Genomic DNA, 14,635 nt, shown 5'->3' with positions numbered 1-14,635 from the left:
GTTGTTTGTGCAGGGTGCATGGCAGCCTTGGAAGCAAAGCACTTTTTACAGGTAATAGAGGTGGAGAAGGATATGTAGAGTTCCCTGCTTTAGATTTCCAATGGTGTGTTTTAAATAAATGTTAATTTACTCGTTGCTTCAAATACTAAGGACAAAGCTAAGTAATATCTTCAAATGACCGTTTTTAAATTGATTTTACTAAAGGTGATTACCTTACTGTATCGCGTTGTAATGAAACGGTGAAAACCTTCTTTCTTTTAATTTGAGCAATCTTCAAAATGGTGGAAAGGTTAAAAATACTTACCACACATTTTATTACCCAAATTATTATTATATATTTTTCATTTTAATATTTTTAGTTAAAATTTGATTTATTTAAATTCTATGTCATAATCATTAATGAAAATTTAAATGTAAATTCTTTGCCCAACCAAACCACTCCATCAAGGCCAAACAAATATAATAATTTTGATAATGTTTTTTTTCCGTGGATGCTCATGTTGAATGAAACTAGGCCAACACCATTGTGATTGAGGGAAAAGTTTAAAAAACTTACAAATGTTTCATTTTAATGTGTTTTAATTAAAACTTCAATAATCACTTTGGTTAAAAAATACATAGTACTCATTTTATTAGCCAAATTTTTTATTACAAATGTTTCATTTTAATATTGAAATAAGTTAAAAATACTTACCACACATTTTATTACCCAAATTTATTATTACAAATCTTTCATTTTAATATTTTTAGTTAAAATTTGAATTATTTAAATTCTACGTCATAATCATTAATGAAAATTTAAATGTAAATTCTTTGCCCAACCAAACCACTACATAAAGGCCAAACAAATACAATAATTTTGATAATGTTTTTTTCGTGGATGGTCATGTTGAAACTAGGCGAGGAAAAAGTTTAAAAAACTTACTACATATTTTATTATCCAAATTTATTATTACAAATGTTTCATTTTAATGTGTTTTAATTAAAACTTCAATAATCAGTTTGGTTAAAAAATACATAGTACTCATTTTATTAGCCAAATTTTAATAACATGGCAGACACTAAGGAGATTAGACAAGAATCATAAGGCAAACAATCCAAAGGTGAGTCAAAATTCAAAAGAGAAACACAATTTGCTTAAAAAGAGGTGTAGGTGATGCTATTCTTGGGTTTAATGTCTAAATTGGAGATATGTCCATTTTTATTCAAGGGTAGATCTTAATTCACATAGAAATTCAAAATTTATTTACAAAATTGTTATAATCCTTTGTAGACACATGTTTCAAACTATATATATATATATATATATATATATATATAATTTGCATTAATTAAGGTTGTCCATAGCAGTAGGAAGTGATGATGAATAAATATGGAGGAATTGTACCAAACAACCTCTGATTATGAAGGCGATCAAGGTGATGAAGAATAAATATAGAGGAATTGTACCAATGACTATAGCAGGAGGAAGTGATCAAGAATAAATATGGAAGAATTATACCAAAACGACCTTTGATTTCGAAGGTATAAAATGGCAATCGGTATTTAACTTCAACATAGGCCTCATGATTTGTAAGGCTCAAGGAACAATATTGTAGTATGATCTTATTATAGCATGGTCCTTGCCTTTTCTTGATATTTTTCTTCCTTTCTATAGTTGTCAAGAAATCATTAATTAAGTTGTCAAAGAATCATTAATTAGTGTATTAATTAGTGTTATATGTTATTGCGTTACGCTTTTCCTTGCAACATATGGTGCAATTTCTAGTTTATTTCTGGGTGTCCAAGGTCCCCTTGGTTGGCTATGGGTGCTTTTTGCAGTTGTAATGCAAAATTTATCTCTTTTTGTAGGTTATTACATGAGGTTTTCCCACCTTCATCGCCTGCTGATCAGGTGGTGGTCTTGCAAGTTCGCCCTGCATGCCCGCTTGGAGCTGGAAGGTCATAGAAACAAAGTATAAATGAATTGATCCTGAGTCAGATCATGTTATAAAAGAGCTGAAAAGTGTTCATGCAATAATGGATTCTCTCTACTATGATGCTTGTGACTACTTACAAGTTGTTGTCTTCGATTCCACAGGTACTTTTCCCTCAAGTGAATTTCGCCCATGGCGACCACTTCCTGAATTTTTTACCACTGTAAGTGGCTGCCTGTTTGAGAAGGGTTGGCTCTGTCCACCACTAGATAATCTTCGCTCACCGCTACAGACAGGGGGTGATGATTCAACTTGAATTGTAGATCTAATTTACAAACAAAAAAAAGCAATCATGTTAGCTTAATGGGCATTTCCAAAACATCTATTGGCTTAATGGGCATTTCCAAAATGAAAAAAAATGTTAATGGGCATTTCCAAATTATCACAGATGTTAATGGGCATTTCCAAATCATATTGGGTAACATTGTGCCTTTGAAACATTACCTTTTTTCACCATTGATTAGCTTTCCAAAGGACTGTAGTGACTTTTTAATTTGACAAGTATTTTTCGATGCGAATGGAGCCACAGTATCAGTTCCTGTATTTGTTTCACCGTCTGTACCACCACTTTTTAGCCCTGATAAATTTCTACGGTCATTTCCCAGACTACTCCAACAGTTGCCGTTTTGTTTGCCTATCGGCGTCTCATTAAGCTTGGATCTCTCCCCTGAATCTACCAACTTGTCATCGTGGATACCCATACCAAAATTATAAATACCATTTTGTACCTATAAACAAAATTCATCATCAATGGACCGATAGAACTTGATAGCAGGGACTTCAAAAGAGAAATTCTTAAAAAATCTTAATATGCACGTACCTCAACTTTGCTTATTCCAGGCGCTTCAAGGCTCCATCTATGATTTCGCAATGGCGTTTGGAGTTTGTATTTGTCAATAAGTGGAGATTCTCTCATATTATGTAACTGTGCTACTTTTGCTTCTTTCCTCTCCAACGCCTTATTCAAACTGTCTACCTGCAAGTAAGGGAAAGCATAAAAGCTGAAATCAAAAATAGTATATGATATTTTTAATTTATGAAATAAACTGTTTGTAGTGAAAATGATGATAAATGCAAGGCTCTCTAAGCTCACAAACTTCTCCACTTTCTTTATTGAAACATGCATACCTACTCTCTAAGCTCACGAACTTCTCCACTTTCTTTATTCAAACGTGCAACACCAAGTTCAACGGAGGACACCCGTTCAACGAATTTAAGGGTGCTTATTGTCTCTCCATATGAATTTGGTTCAGGACTTATGTGCACAGACATCAGAGTCTTTGCCTTGCCCCCTGGTGTATGGAGGATTTGCATAATTCACAATATCAGATAATAAATTTGAAATAACGCTCAAACATAAAGGAGAAAGTAGGAATTTTTAAGGATTTGGTAAGGTTTATAACCTAATGAATCTTGAAGTAATTGAGTCAATTTTCTATTTCGATATGGCACATGCGAATTCCTCCATGCCAATGCGGAAATAACGTCTCCTAAAGATGAAAGGGACTTGTTTATGTACTGTGCCTCCTTCAAACGATCTCCAGTTACTTCAGATTTATCCACCCTCTCACTTCCAGCAAGATCTACCAAATTAAGGCAGCTATGAAGGTTACACCCAGAAACACAATCTGTACCTTGCACATGCACAATCAACACACTGCAAAGAACACTATTAGCAATGTACACCTTCAAACAAATTACTAAAAATGACGATATTTTAAGATATGTTTAGATGTTATAGAAATGGTTGTAAGTTCTCAAACCTGTGAGAATGACTGCTGCGGTCATTTAGTGCAGTATAGCTAACAGTGCGATTCTTTTGGCCAAAATTCATCAAATCCAAAACATCAGAAGTTGCTTTAACATGCATAAGTATAGCATCTGGTACATTAAATCCCTTATGACCACTATTTTGAATATCTAATGTGAAGGGAATTAAGGAATTACTAACATAACATGACTTTTCTATACTAAAATCTCTTCAACAACACCAAAATTTAAATAAAAACACGACAAAATGATATTTCATACTTGAGGTCAATGATCCGAGAAGATCCCTCACTTGTTCGTTGTATATCTCTATCATTTGGAGCACATAAAGCAAAGAGAGCCATCGGAGAGCTTATATGCATGCATTTAATAGCAGACAGAGTTATCGGAAGCCAAACTCATATATATATATATATATATATATATATATATATATATATATATATATATATATATATATATATATATATAGACATATATATATATATAGATATATATATCTATATATATACATAGATATATATAGATATATATATATATATATATATATATATAGATAGATAGATATACATATATATATATATATATATATATATATATATATATATATATATATACATACGTTATCAAGCCCGTGAAACCCATGTATGCATGCTTTAACACTATCGGCGGGCAAAAATATGAAATACATGGCAAATACACTATCGGAGGCCAAAAACTTATGTATGTATGCCTTTATACTATCGAAGGTAGAAAACTTGGCTCTAGGGAAAATACACTATCAGAGGCGGATTACGGACTTGTAAATATATGCCCGGGGGTTTTGGGATCCAATCGGGTTCGGGACTTACATCGCATCGGCATATCAGAGGGAGAGTGCATCAAGTGTTAAGCGCCATTGTAAATCACCAATAGCGATCAGCGATATCGCATCAGCATATCAGAACGGGAGTAGATTAAGTGTTAAGTGCCATTGTAAATCGCCGATAGTGATCAGCAATATCGCATTGGACCAAAGGAATAGTGCCGATAGTGCAGTCCATTGGGACCTCCGATCGCAGATAAGGCGATTTGATTTGGACCGTTAGATCTCATCGCTCTAGATCAACAGTCACAAATTCTTGGTGCGTTGACTTCGGTTTACGGTAAGCGCGCCAATAGGAAAAGGTAAAAAACAGTGTTTTGGGGTATTTTTCAATGTATTTTTGTTTAAAAGGAAAACAGGCAGATATAGTTAAAAGGGTGATCCGCGGGGTGATTTGAGGTGCTTAGGAATTCTCCAAGGACATTCCGATTTCGAAAGGAAAAGGCATGGATCATGTGGAAAAGGTTTTGGGGCTGATTGCGATGAAACTATGGAGGAGCGGATCCGATACAATATTAATGTGGGTGTATGGATTCTTGAAGTCCGCCCTTTAGTTTTTTGGCTGTGTTTCTCATATATTCTTGTATATTTGTGTTTATGCATTACGCGGGTTTTTTAGGCCGAAAGGCCTATGATAACTGCTCCAACGATTCAGGAGGCTGAACGTCAATTAAATGGGGTGCATCATGACGATGGAGATTGCAATTGAGGCATAACACCTCCATTAAAATGAAAAACTCTGTGTATGCCTACAATCATTGTTAAAAAGAGTGTTGTTACAGTTAACCAGGAAGATGTGTTGTCCATGGATTATTTGGATCTCTCTAATGAATCTACGTGTCCCCAGAAGAGTCGGTGAACTTACACAGTGCAATGGAAGCCACAACAACTGAGGAGGAAGCCAAAGAGGCGGTGTAAGCGGAAATGATCAGTCAGAGGTGCCTGAGACACATGAAAACATAAACACAAGGAGAAGTGTGTGTTGTTGAATGTATAATCTGTGAGAGAAGAAGCCTAAGAACTGGCAAGAGGCGGGAGAGAGTAGAGGCGTAGGAGAACTGAAGAAAGGCAAAAGTTGAGCAGTGTTGGGTGCAGAAAACTGTAGCAAAACGGTTGATACCAGGTTTGGGTTGTAGCCCAAGAGGTTGGAGCCTCTGAACTAAACAGGATTGAAATCCTTGGGAGTTGGTGCTCCTAAGCGCAGAGCTATTACAAGACAGAGTTGGTGCTCTGGAGGTTGGAACCTCACTGAAGTCCAAGTTGGAGCTTGGCAACTAATTGCAACCAATTTTATATATATATATATATATATATATATATATATATATATATAGAGAGAGAGAGAGAGAGATATATATTGTATTCATTTCATTGCACTATTTTTGTGTTAATAATAGCATTAATTCTAGCTCTCTGTTTCTGTGTTTCATATATATATGTGTGTGTGTGTGTGTGTGTGCTTTTGGTAACAACAAGAACAACAAAAAAAAAGAAATATTGATTCACCCCACCCCTCCTCCTCAGTATTTCCAACAATTGGTATCAGAGCAGGCTTCTTCAAACTAGCCTAACAGCTTAAAGAAGGATCTGCAGCCATGATGAGAAATAACGAAGCATCAGGAAGACCTCCTTTGTTTGATGGCACTAACTTTGGTTTCTAGAAAAAAAGAATGACCTACTACTTGATGTCCCTTGGACCTGAAGTCTGGAATTTTGTTCAAAATGAATACCAAATGACTACCACTCTTCCAACAGATCAAGAAGAGAGGAAAGCCTAAATCGCAAATGCAAAGGCCTTGAACTCCATCACTAGTGGAATCACTGATTCTGAGTTTACAAAATTCATGCATTGTACCTCTGCCAAAGAAATGTGGGAGAGGCTAGTTGGCTTATATGATGGAGACTCAAAAGTCAAGAAGGAAAAGCTTCAAACTTATAGAAGACAATTTGAAAGTCTGAGGATGGAATATGAAGAATATATTGCAGCATACCTCCTCTGAGTAGCTCAAGTGGTCAACTCCCTTAAAGGATTGGACAAAAAAATTGAACAAAGTATCATTGTTCAAAAGGTATTAAGATCTCTTCCAAACAGATTTGACTCCAAAATAAGTACCATAGAAGAAGCAAAGGATCTAGATACCCTCAAGATGGATGAACTCCATGGAATCCTCACTGCCTATGAGATGAGGAAAGGTAGCCCAAGCTCCAAAGATGCAACATTCAAGGCCTCAAAGTCAAAGAAGGGGAAAGAAAGGAATGACTGTAGTGATGAATCAGATGTGGAATCTGAATTGGCTCAATATGTACGAAAGCTAAAGAAAGGATCTAAGCTTAAAGGTACTTACCCTCTTATCTATTTTAAATGTGGAAAAATAGGTCATTATGCAGCAAAATGTCCTCATAAAAATGATAATGATGATGAAGGAAATTCTAAAAGAATGGAAAACAAAAAGAAAGGTTTCAATAAGAACTTCTTCTCTAACCAAGATGAGTCTGATGAGGATGAGTTTATGGTCATCAAAAATAAATTAGATGAGGAAAGTGACCATGATGAAAACCAAGAAACATTATTCATGGCATTCAAAAATGATGATGACTCAGGGATGGAAGGAAATGTAGATGAACTGTTGATAAGTGCCATTGAAGAAAATGAGAAACCGCAGAATAAAATCATTTCTCTCAAAGTGGAAAAAGAGGAAACAAGAAGGAGAGAAGTTCTCTTGGAAGCAAAGCTAAAAGAAAAAAAAGAGACTTGCGAAGAACGTGAAGTTGAGACAGTTTCTCTAAGAAAGGAGTTGGAGAAAATTAAAAAGGGTTGTAAAAGCTCTCAAATACTTGAGACTATTCTAAAAAATCAAAAACCTCAACATGACAAGTTTGGAATAGTTTTCAAAGGTGAATCCTCAAGCACTAAGAATAGTGTGAAAAGCTATGTTGATGCACTTTCCTGCAATCCAAAAGAGGAAAAAGTATGTTATTAAAAGCGCATCCCAAATCCAAAGAATGAAGAGAGAATTACTCCAAAGAAGAATGTGGAGTCAAATCATGGATACTGTAGCAAATACAAACCTGTACTCAACCAAGGGCCCATCTCAAATTCAAAGAATGAGGTAGGAGTAATTCCCAGGAAGGAAATCAACTCAAACCATGGCTGCTTCAATAGGTACAAAACCATCTTTCTTGGACACTGCTTTCACTGTAAAAACTTTGGTCATCAAGCCAGGCATTGCATGGCTTGTAGAAGTGAAACGCCAAAGCTAAAGGACCAAATAATCAATTCATATGCCCCCAAAAGGAAGGGACAAATCAAAACCTTCAATTCATTTGATCCCTTGACCAAATTTGATATGATCTGCTCATTCTACTACAATAATGGACACTATGAACAAAACTACCCACTCAAAGGAAGAAAGACGAGTAGTAAGAATTCCAACATAGATAAATGTGGCCTGGCTCTATATGCTCAAAATAATGAAAATCATTGGTTTTTGGATAGTGGGTGCTCCAGAGACATGACAGGAGACAAAAGGAAGTTCATCTCATTGAGAAAAAAGGAAGGGATTGTGTCCTTTAGAAGTGGATCTAGCAGAATTGCGAGAAAAGGAACTGTTACTCTGATCAATGGAAAAGGAAAAGCTCAAGATTCTCTGCTAGTAGACGGGCTCAAACACAATCTCCTGAGTGTCAGCCAAATCTGTGATCAAGGACATAAGGTTTTCTTCAGCACCAAAGGCTGTGAAATAAGTAACTCTTCCTCAGGGGAACTTGTGGAAAAAGGGGTTAGAACACTAGACAACATTTACATTCTAAACAAGATTCAAGAAAATAAATGCTACCTGAGTCAGACAGATGAAAGTTGGTTGTGGCATAAGCAACTTGGACATACAAGCTTCAAAAATCTGATCAATATCAGCAATATTAGAGTTGTACGAGACATCCCAAGGTTGTTCAAACCAAATCAAGGAGTATGTGGTCCCCGTAAACATGGAAAGCAAACCAGAACCAACCACAAGACAAAGGAGATCTCTACATCAAAGCCTTTAGAGATCATCCATATTGATTTGTGTGGACCAACTAGAAATCAGGAACTCCAAGGAGAAAGGTACTTTGTGTTATTTGTTGATGACAATACTAGAATGATGTGGATTTATTTTATAAAGTATAAATCTGAAACTTTTGAGTGTTTTAAGAATCTAAAAGCCCTTGTAGAAAATGAAAAAGATTCAAAAATTAAGTGCTTCAGAATGGGCAGAGGGGGAGAATTCACATCAAACAAGTTTAGTGAGTTCTGTAATATTCATGGAATTAAAAGGGAATTCCCTGCTACCAAAACACCTTAGCAAAATGGGGTAGTTGAAAGAAGAAGTTGAATAGTCCAAGAAATGGCAAGAACAATGTTATTAGCCACAGACTTGTAGCCAAAATTCTGGAGAGAAGCAGTAGGGACAGTTGTCTATACATTTAATCGAACTCAATTAAGACCAAACTGTGAAAAAAAACCTTATGAGTTATGGAAAGGAAGACCTGCTTCAGTGAAGTACTTCAAGATCTTTGGAAGCAAGTGCTTTATAAAAATCAAGGATGGCTCACCAGGAAAGTTTGATTCTCGGGTTGATGAAGGGATATTGCTTGGATACTCTACATGGAGTAAGGCTTACAAGTGCTACAATTTTCAACTAAAGAAATTAGTGGAAAGCATTGATGTAAAGGTTGATGAAGACCTTCCAGAAAAAGAAATTGAAAAACATGAAGATGATCTTCTCACTGAAGAAGAACCTAAAGAAGAAGAACCTGAAGAAGAAGAAATAGATGAGGAAGAAGAAGAAGAGGAGAAAGAACCACCTCATACCCCTTCAAAGATGAATTTTATCCAGAAATATTGTCCAGAAGAGAAAATTATTTGCAACAGAGTGAAGGGATGCAAACCCGAAGAAGGGTGACCATCACACCAAAGAGAAACATTATTGCTCTGTTATCTATGATAGAACCAGAAACATTTGCACAAGCAAGTAAGGATCCTCATTGGGTAAAAGCCATGGAATAAGAAATGTCCCAAATTGAGAAGAACAATGCATGGGACCTGGTACCTCGTCCAAAGGAAAAAAACATAATAGGAACCAAATGGGTGTTCAAAAATAAAATGAATGAGGAAGGATAGGTTATCAGAAACAAGGCAAGGCTTGTCTACAAAGGCTATTCACAAATTGAAGGAATTGGCTTTGAAGAGACATTTGTACTAGTAGCTCATATGGAAGCTATTAGGATGTTCTTGGCATTTTCTTGCTCAAAAGGATTCAAAATCTATCAAATGGACTTGAAATCATCATTTCTAAATGGGGAACTCAAGGAAGAAGTCTACATGGAGTAGCCAGAAGGGTTTGATATAACAGAAGGAAAGGACTTAGTCTGTAAGTTAAAAAAGGCTTTATATGGGTTGAAACAAGCTCCTAGAGCTTGGTATGCAAGATTGGATCACTATCTACAACAACAAGGCTTCAAAAAGGGAGTGGCTGGAAGTAATCTATACATAAAGATAGATGAAGTTAAGTTACTAATTCCTCTTGTTTATGTTGATGATCTTATTTTTTCCAGCAATGATGATGAAATGAGCCATGAATTTTCTCAAAACATGTTAAAAGAGTTTGAGATGTCAATGATAGGAGAGCTGTCTCGCTTCCTTGGACTTCAAGTATCTCAAACCAGAGCAAGATTGTGTATATCTCAAACCAAATATCTAAAAGACATGCTCAAAAAATATGGAATGGAGGACTGTGCACCCATGAGCACACCTATGACCACAAAATGCAAATTGAGAAAAGATGATGACTCCCCTCCAGTAGATGCAACTCATTACAGGTCAATAATTGGAGCCCTTCTATACTTAACAACTACAAGACCAAACATAATGCAGGCAGTAGGAATGGTGGGAAGATTTCAATCTGCTCCTAAGCAATCCCATTTATTAGATGTAAAAAGAATTCTCAAATATCTGAAAGGAACTCCTGATTTCAGTCTTTGGTACCCAAGGAGCTCAACATTGAATGTAACTGCATACACCGATGCTGATTGGGCTAGAAGTATAGTGTTGGAAATAATACTGAGAGGGGGGGTGAATCAGTATTATCTAACTCTTTTAATAAATCTTCCTTATTTGTTCCTTGAATTATTTTGCATGTTAGTACCATAAAATAATGAACATGAACAAAGAAAACAGATAGTCACACCAAAGAACACAAGATGTAAGGTGGAAACCCAATGTGGGTGAAAACCACCTGCTGCAATATGTCTCTATCTTCTTTCAAATTAGAAACTCCTTTTACAATGGTTATGTACTGGTGCAGTCATTTAACAGTACGCAGGCTGCAACCTGCAGAGAGCTACAACTCTCTCTCTCGTTTTCCAGTCTCTCCTGGAAGGGAGCTACAACCCCCTACTTCTTTTCTTACAAGGACCACTTTTCATAAATTTTCAAACTGGATTCATAAGCATCAAATGATCATCAAGTATAAGAGAATCACCCAGTCAACTGTAGTAACCAGATCAACAATAATAGGACCAAACCCAGAACACAGCAATGATAAACAAAGATTTTAAGAGAAGTAAGCACCCTGCTCAACTGCTTGCCTGCTTACAGTACTCACCCTGCTCAACTGCTTGCCTGCTTACAGTACGCACCCTGCTCAACTGCTCGCCTGCTTACGTACGCACCCTGCTCAACTACTCACCTGCGTACCTCGCTCTGAGTCCATTGAACTACCTGCGGACCTTCGCACCTGCAACCCTTCTAAGCCTGCGTATGTACGCACCTGCAACCCTTCGTTCCTGCGTATTTATGCACTTTTCGTTCACTGTACCTGCATACCTTCGGGCATAGATGCTTTCAAGACTTCAGAAATAACCTAGACAGTCAGATCTACAGATCTGAACGTGCGCCGAAAAGATCTCTATCCATCAGTAGATTCGCCTTATTTAGATCTAGACATACTCCCAAGAGATCATAATATTTCAGATCTAGCCCTCATAAGATATTCAACCCAAAACATGCTCAAGCCAAATGATCTCCTTTGCTTTATATAGGAAATCTCTTCCTTAAATCATGGATCAATACCAGGAGCCGACACCATAATAACACAATACCGTCAGCTAAATACCAAGAGTAAAACATAAGAAAACCCCACATGTGAATTTCTTTGCCTTGAAATGTGTGCACTGGGGGTACGCACCTCCTGAACGGGATAACTGCGGGTATGTACGCACTTTATGTAACACTGACCTGCGTGTACGCACCTTATGTAAGGTGTCCCTGCGTACCCCTTATTTTCTTCAATATTTGATAGCTGATCATCAATCTCTGCTGCTGACTTGAAGTACTGTGATCTATCACCTGAAAGGGTTGCCATCAAGGACAACACTTTAGCCATAATGCCAACAATCTCCCCCTTTGGACTTGATGGCAACCTCAAAACTTCAGCTTCATTCTCCCCCTTTGACATCAAGGGCAAAGCGTTATTCTCCCCCTAAGAACATGCACCTTATGAGCCAGATCTGCAACGAAGAACCATAATCCACCATGAAAGAGATAGAGACATATTGCAGCTACTTCCAAGATCTCCTTCTGCACATCCTCCATAATGCCAACAATGCATTATATGCTCCCCCTGAACCTGTACCATCAATCAGAAGAGGTTCAGCAATAAGATGATGCATCAACAACCCCCAGCTTTTGCCTGAGGTATTCAAAAGTGTCCCTGGGCAATGGTTTGGTGAGAATATCAGCAACTTGTTCCTTAGAAGGAACATACTCCAACTTGACCTTCTGTTCAAGCACTTGTTCCCGGAGAAAATGATACTTGATTGGTATGTGCTTGGTTTTTGAATGCATAACAAGATTCTTTGAGATGCTGATTGCGCTTGTGTTATCACATAAGATGGGGATTGGCGGTGTACAAGTGATTTGAAAATCCTGCAAAGTCTGCATCATCCAAAGGAGTTGGGTGCAACAAGATGCAGCAGCAACATATTCCGCTTCAGCTGTAGACAAGGCAATCGAACTCTGTTTCTTGCTGAACCAAGATACCAGTCTGGAATTCATAAAGAACGCACCACCACTTGTTCTTTTCCTGTCATCCACGCTTCCGGCCCAATCTGCATCTGTATAAGCATGAAGTGTAAGATCTGTATCTCTAGGATACCATAAGCCATAATTTTGAGTCCCTTGAAGATATTTGAAAATTCTCTTCACTGCCTGAAGATGAGTCTCCTTCGGATTTGCCTGAAATCTTCCAACTATTCCAACTGCATGCATGATGTCCGGTCGGGTACCTGTCAAATAAAGTAAACTTCCAATCATAGATCTGTAGGTTGGTTGATGTACTGCTGCAGATTCATCATTTGCACTGAGGCTACATCCTGTGACCATGGGTGTACATACTGGTTTTGCATCTTCCATACCATATTTCTTCAAAATCTGTTTGAGATACTTGGTTTGAGATAAAAAGATTCCTCCTTCTTTTTGTTGGATTTGCAAACCAAGGAAATATGTCAGTTCTCCTAGCAAGGACATTTCAAATTCTTTCTACATGACCAAGGCAAAGCTTTGACTCATAGCTTCTTCATTGCTCCCAAAAATAATGTCATCTACATACACAACAAGTATTAGCAATTTGTCATTTTCAACTTTTATATAAAGATTGCTATCTGCTGATCCTTTTGAAATGCCTTGTTGATGAAGATATTTGTCCAAACGGTAGTACCAAGCCCTTGGAGCTTGTTTGAGACCATAGAGAGCCTTTTTCAATCTGCATACAAGATTTGGATCATTTCCAAGAATGAACCCATCTAGCTGTTCAATGTACACTTCTTCTTCCAAGTCTCCATTCAGAAAGGCTGATTTCACGTCCATTTGAAATACTTTGAAGTTTTGAAAACTTGAGAGAGCAAGGAACATTCGGATGGCCTCAAGTCTTGCAACAGGAGCAAAGGTTTCTTCAAAGTCTATTCCTTCTTGCTGTGCATACCCTTTACAAACAAGTCTAGCTTTGTTTCTAATTACTTCTCCATGTTCATTCAATTTATTTTTGAAGACCCATTTTGTTCCGATAACATTCTTATCTTTTGGTCTAGGAACCAGCTCCCAAGTATTGTTCTTTTAGATCTGCTCAAGTTCTTCATCCATTGCTTTCACCCAACATTCATCTTTGCATGCCTCTTTCACATTTTGTGGTTCAATAGAGGAGAGTACTGCCAAATAGCTTGAAGCTTCTGCAACTGTTCTTCTTGTTTGTACACCTGCTTCTTTCTGCCCCATAATCTGAGATTCTGGATGATTCTTCTGAACATATCTGGATGGAGTCTTTTCTTCTATTCTTGTTTGCTCCTCTGGTTCTTCTTGAGGTTCTTCTTCTTCATCATTCTGTCGTTGGGGGTAGCCTTCATCTTCTTCGATGTCTTCATGATGTACTTGCCTAGAAATGTATCCCTTCTCATCAACCACTACATCAATGCTGTCAACAATTCTGCCAAGTCTTTTATTGTAGCATTTGTATGCTTTGCTATGTGGAGAGTAACCAAGAAGAATGCCTTCATCTGCTCTAGGTTCAAGTTTTCCAAGCTGCTCATCAGTATTCTTGATATAGCATTTGCTCCCAAATATTTTGAAGTGCTTTACCGAAGGAGTCCTACCACTCTAGAGCTCATGAGGAGTTTGAGTGTTGTTCACCCGGACATTTGTTTTGTTGAGAATAACAACCGCAGCATGTGCAGCTTCACCCCAGAAAGTTGTGGGAGTTCCTGACTCATCAAGCATAGCACGAGCCATTTGTTGGACTGTTCTATTCATTCTTTCCACAACTCCATTTTGCTGAGGAGTTCTTGCTATAGAGAATTCTCTTCTTATCCCATGTTCTTCACAGAAATCGAAAAATTCATTTGAAGTAAATTCCCCACCTCTGTCAGATCTGAGGCACTTAATTTTGTGACCTGATTCATTTTCAACCAAGGCTTTGAAGGATTTGAATTTTTCGAA

At 37.2% G+C, this 14,635-nt stretch overlaps 1 protein-coding gene across 1 annotated transcript; it reads right to left on the bottom strand.

The window, feature by feature from the left end:
* Positions 1 to 2,048: 2,048 nt before the first annotated feature.
* LOC149267243 (kinesin-like protein KIN-14F) lies at positions 2,049 to 4,090 on the bottom strand. The gene is made up of 7 exons (XM_089410567.1): positions 4,039 to 4,090; positions 3,740 to 3,896; positions 3,380 to 3,633; positions 3,126 to 3,268; positions 2,797 to 2,952; positions 2,421 to 2,704; positions 2,049 to 2,241 (listed from the first exon to the last, which is right to left on the bottom strand). Exons 1-7 carry the CDS (start codon positions 4,088 to 4,090, stop codon positions 2,049 to 2,051), a joined length of 1,239 nt encoding a protein of 412 aa, XP_089266693.1.
* Between the last annotated feature and the right edge of the window lie 10,545 nt (positions 4,091 to 14,635).

The sequence above is a fragment of the Pinus tabuliformis genome, chromosome 6 (assembly GCF_031772625.1).
Source record: "Pinus tabuliformis cultivar Carrire ecotype Pingquan chromosome 6, CPIR1, whole genome shotgun sequence".
Taxonomy (NCBI): domain Eukaryota; kingdom Viridiplantae; phylum Streptophyta; class Pinopsida; order Pinales; family Pinaceae; genus Pinus; species Pinus tabuliformis.
This window is presented reverse-complemented; position numbering and strand designations above follow the sequence as displayed.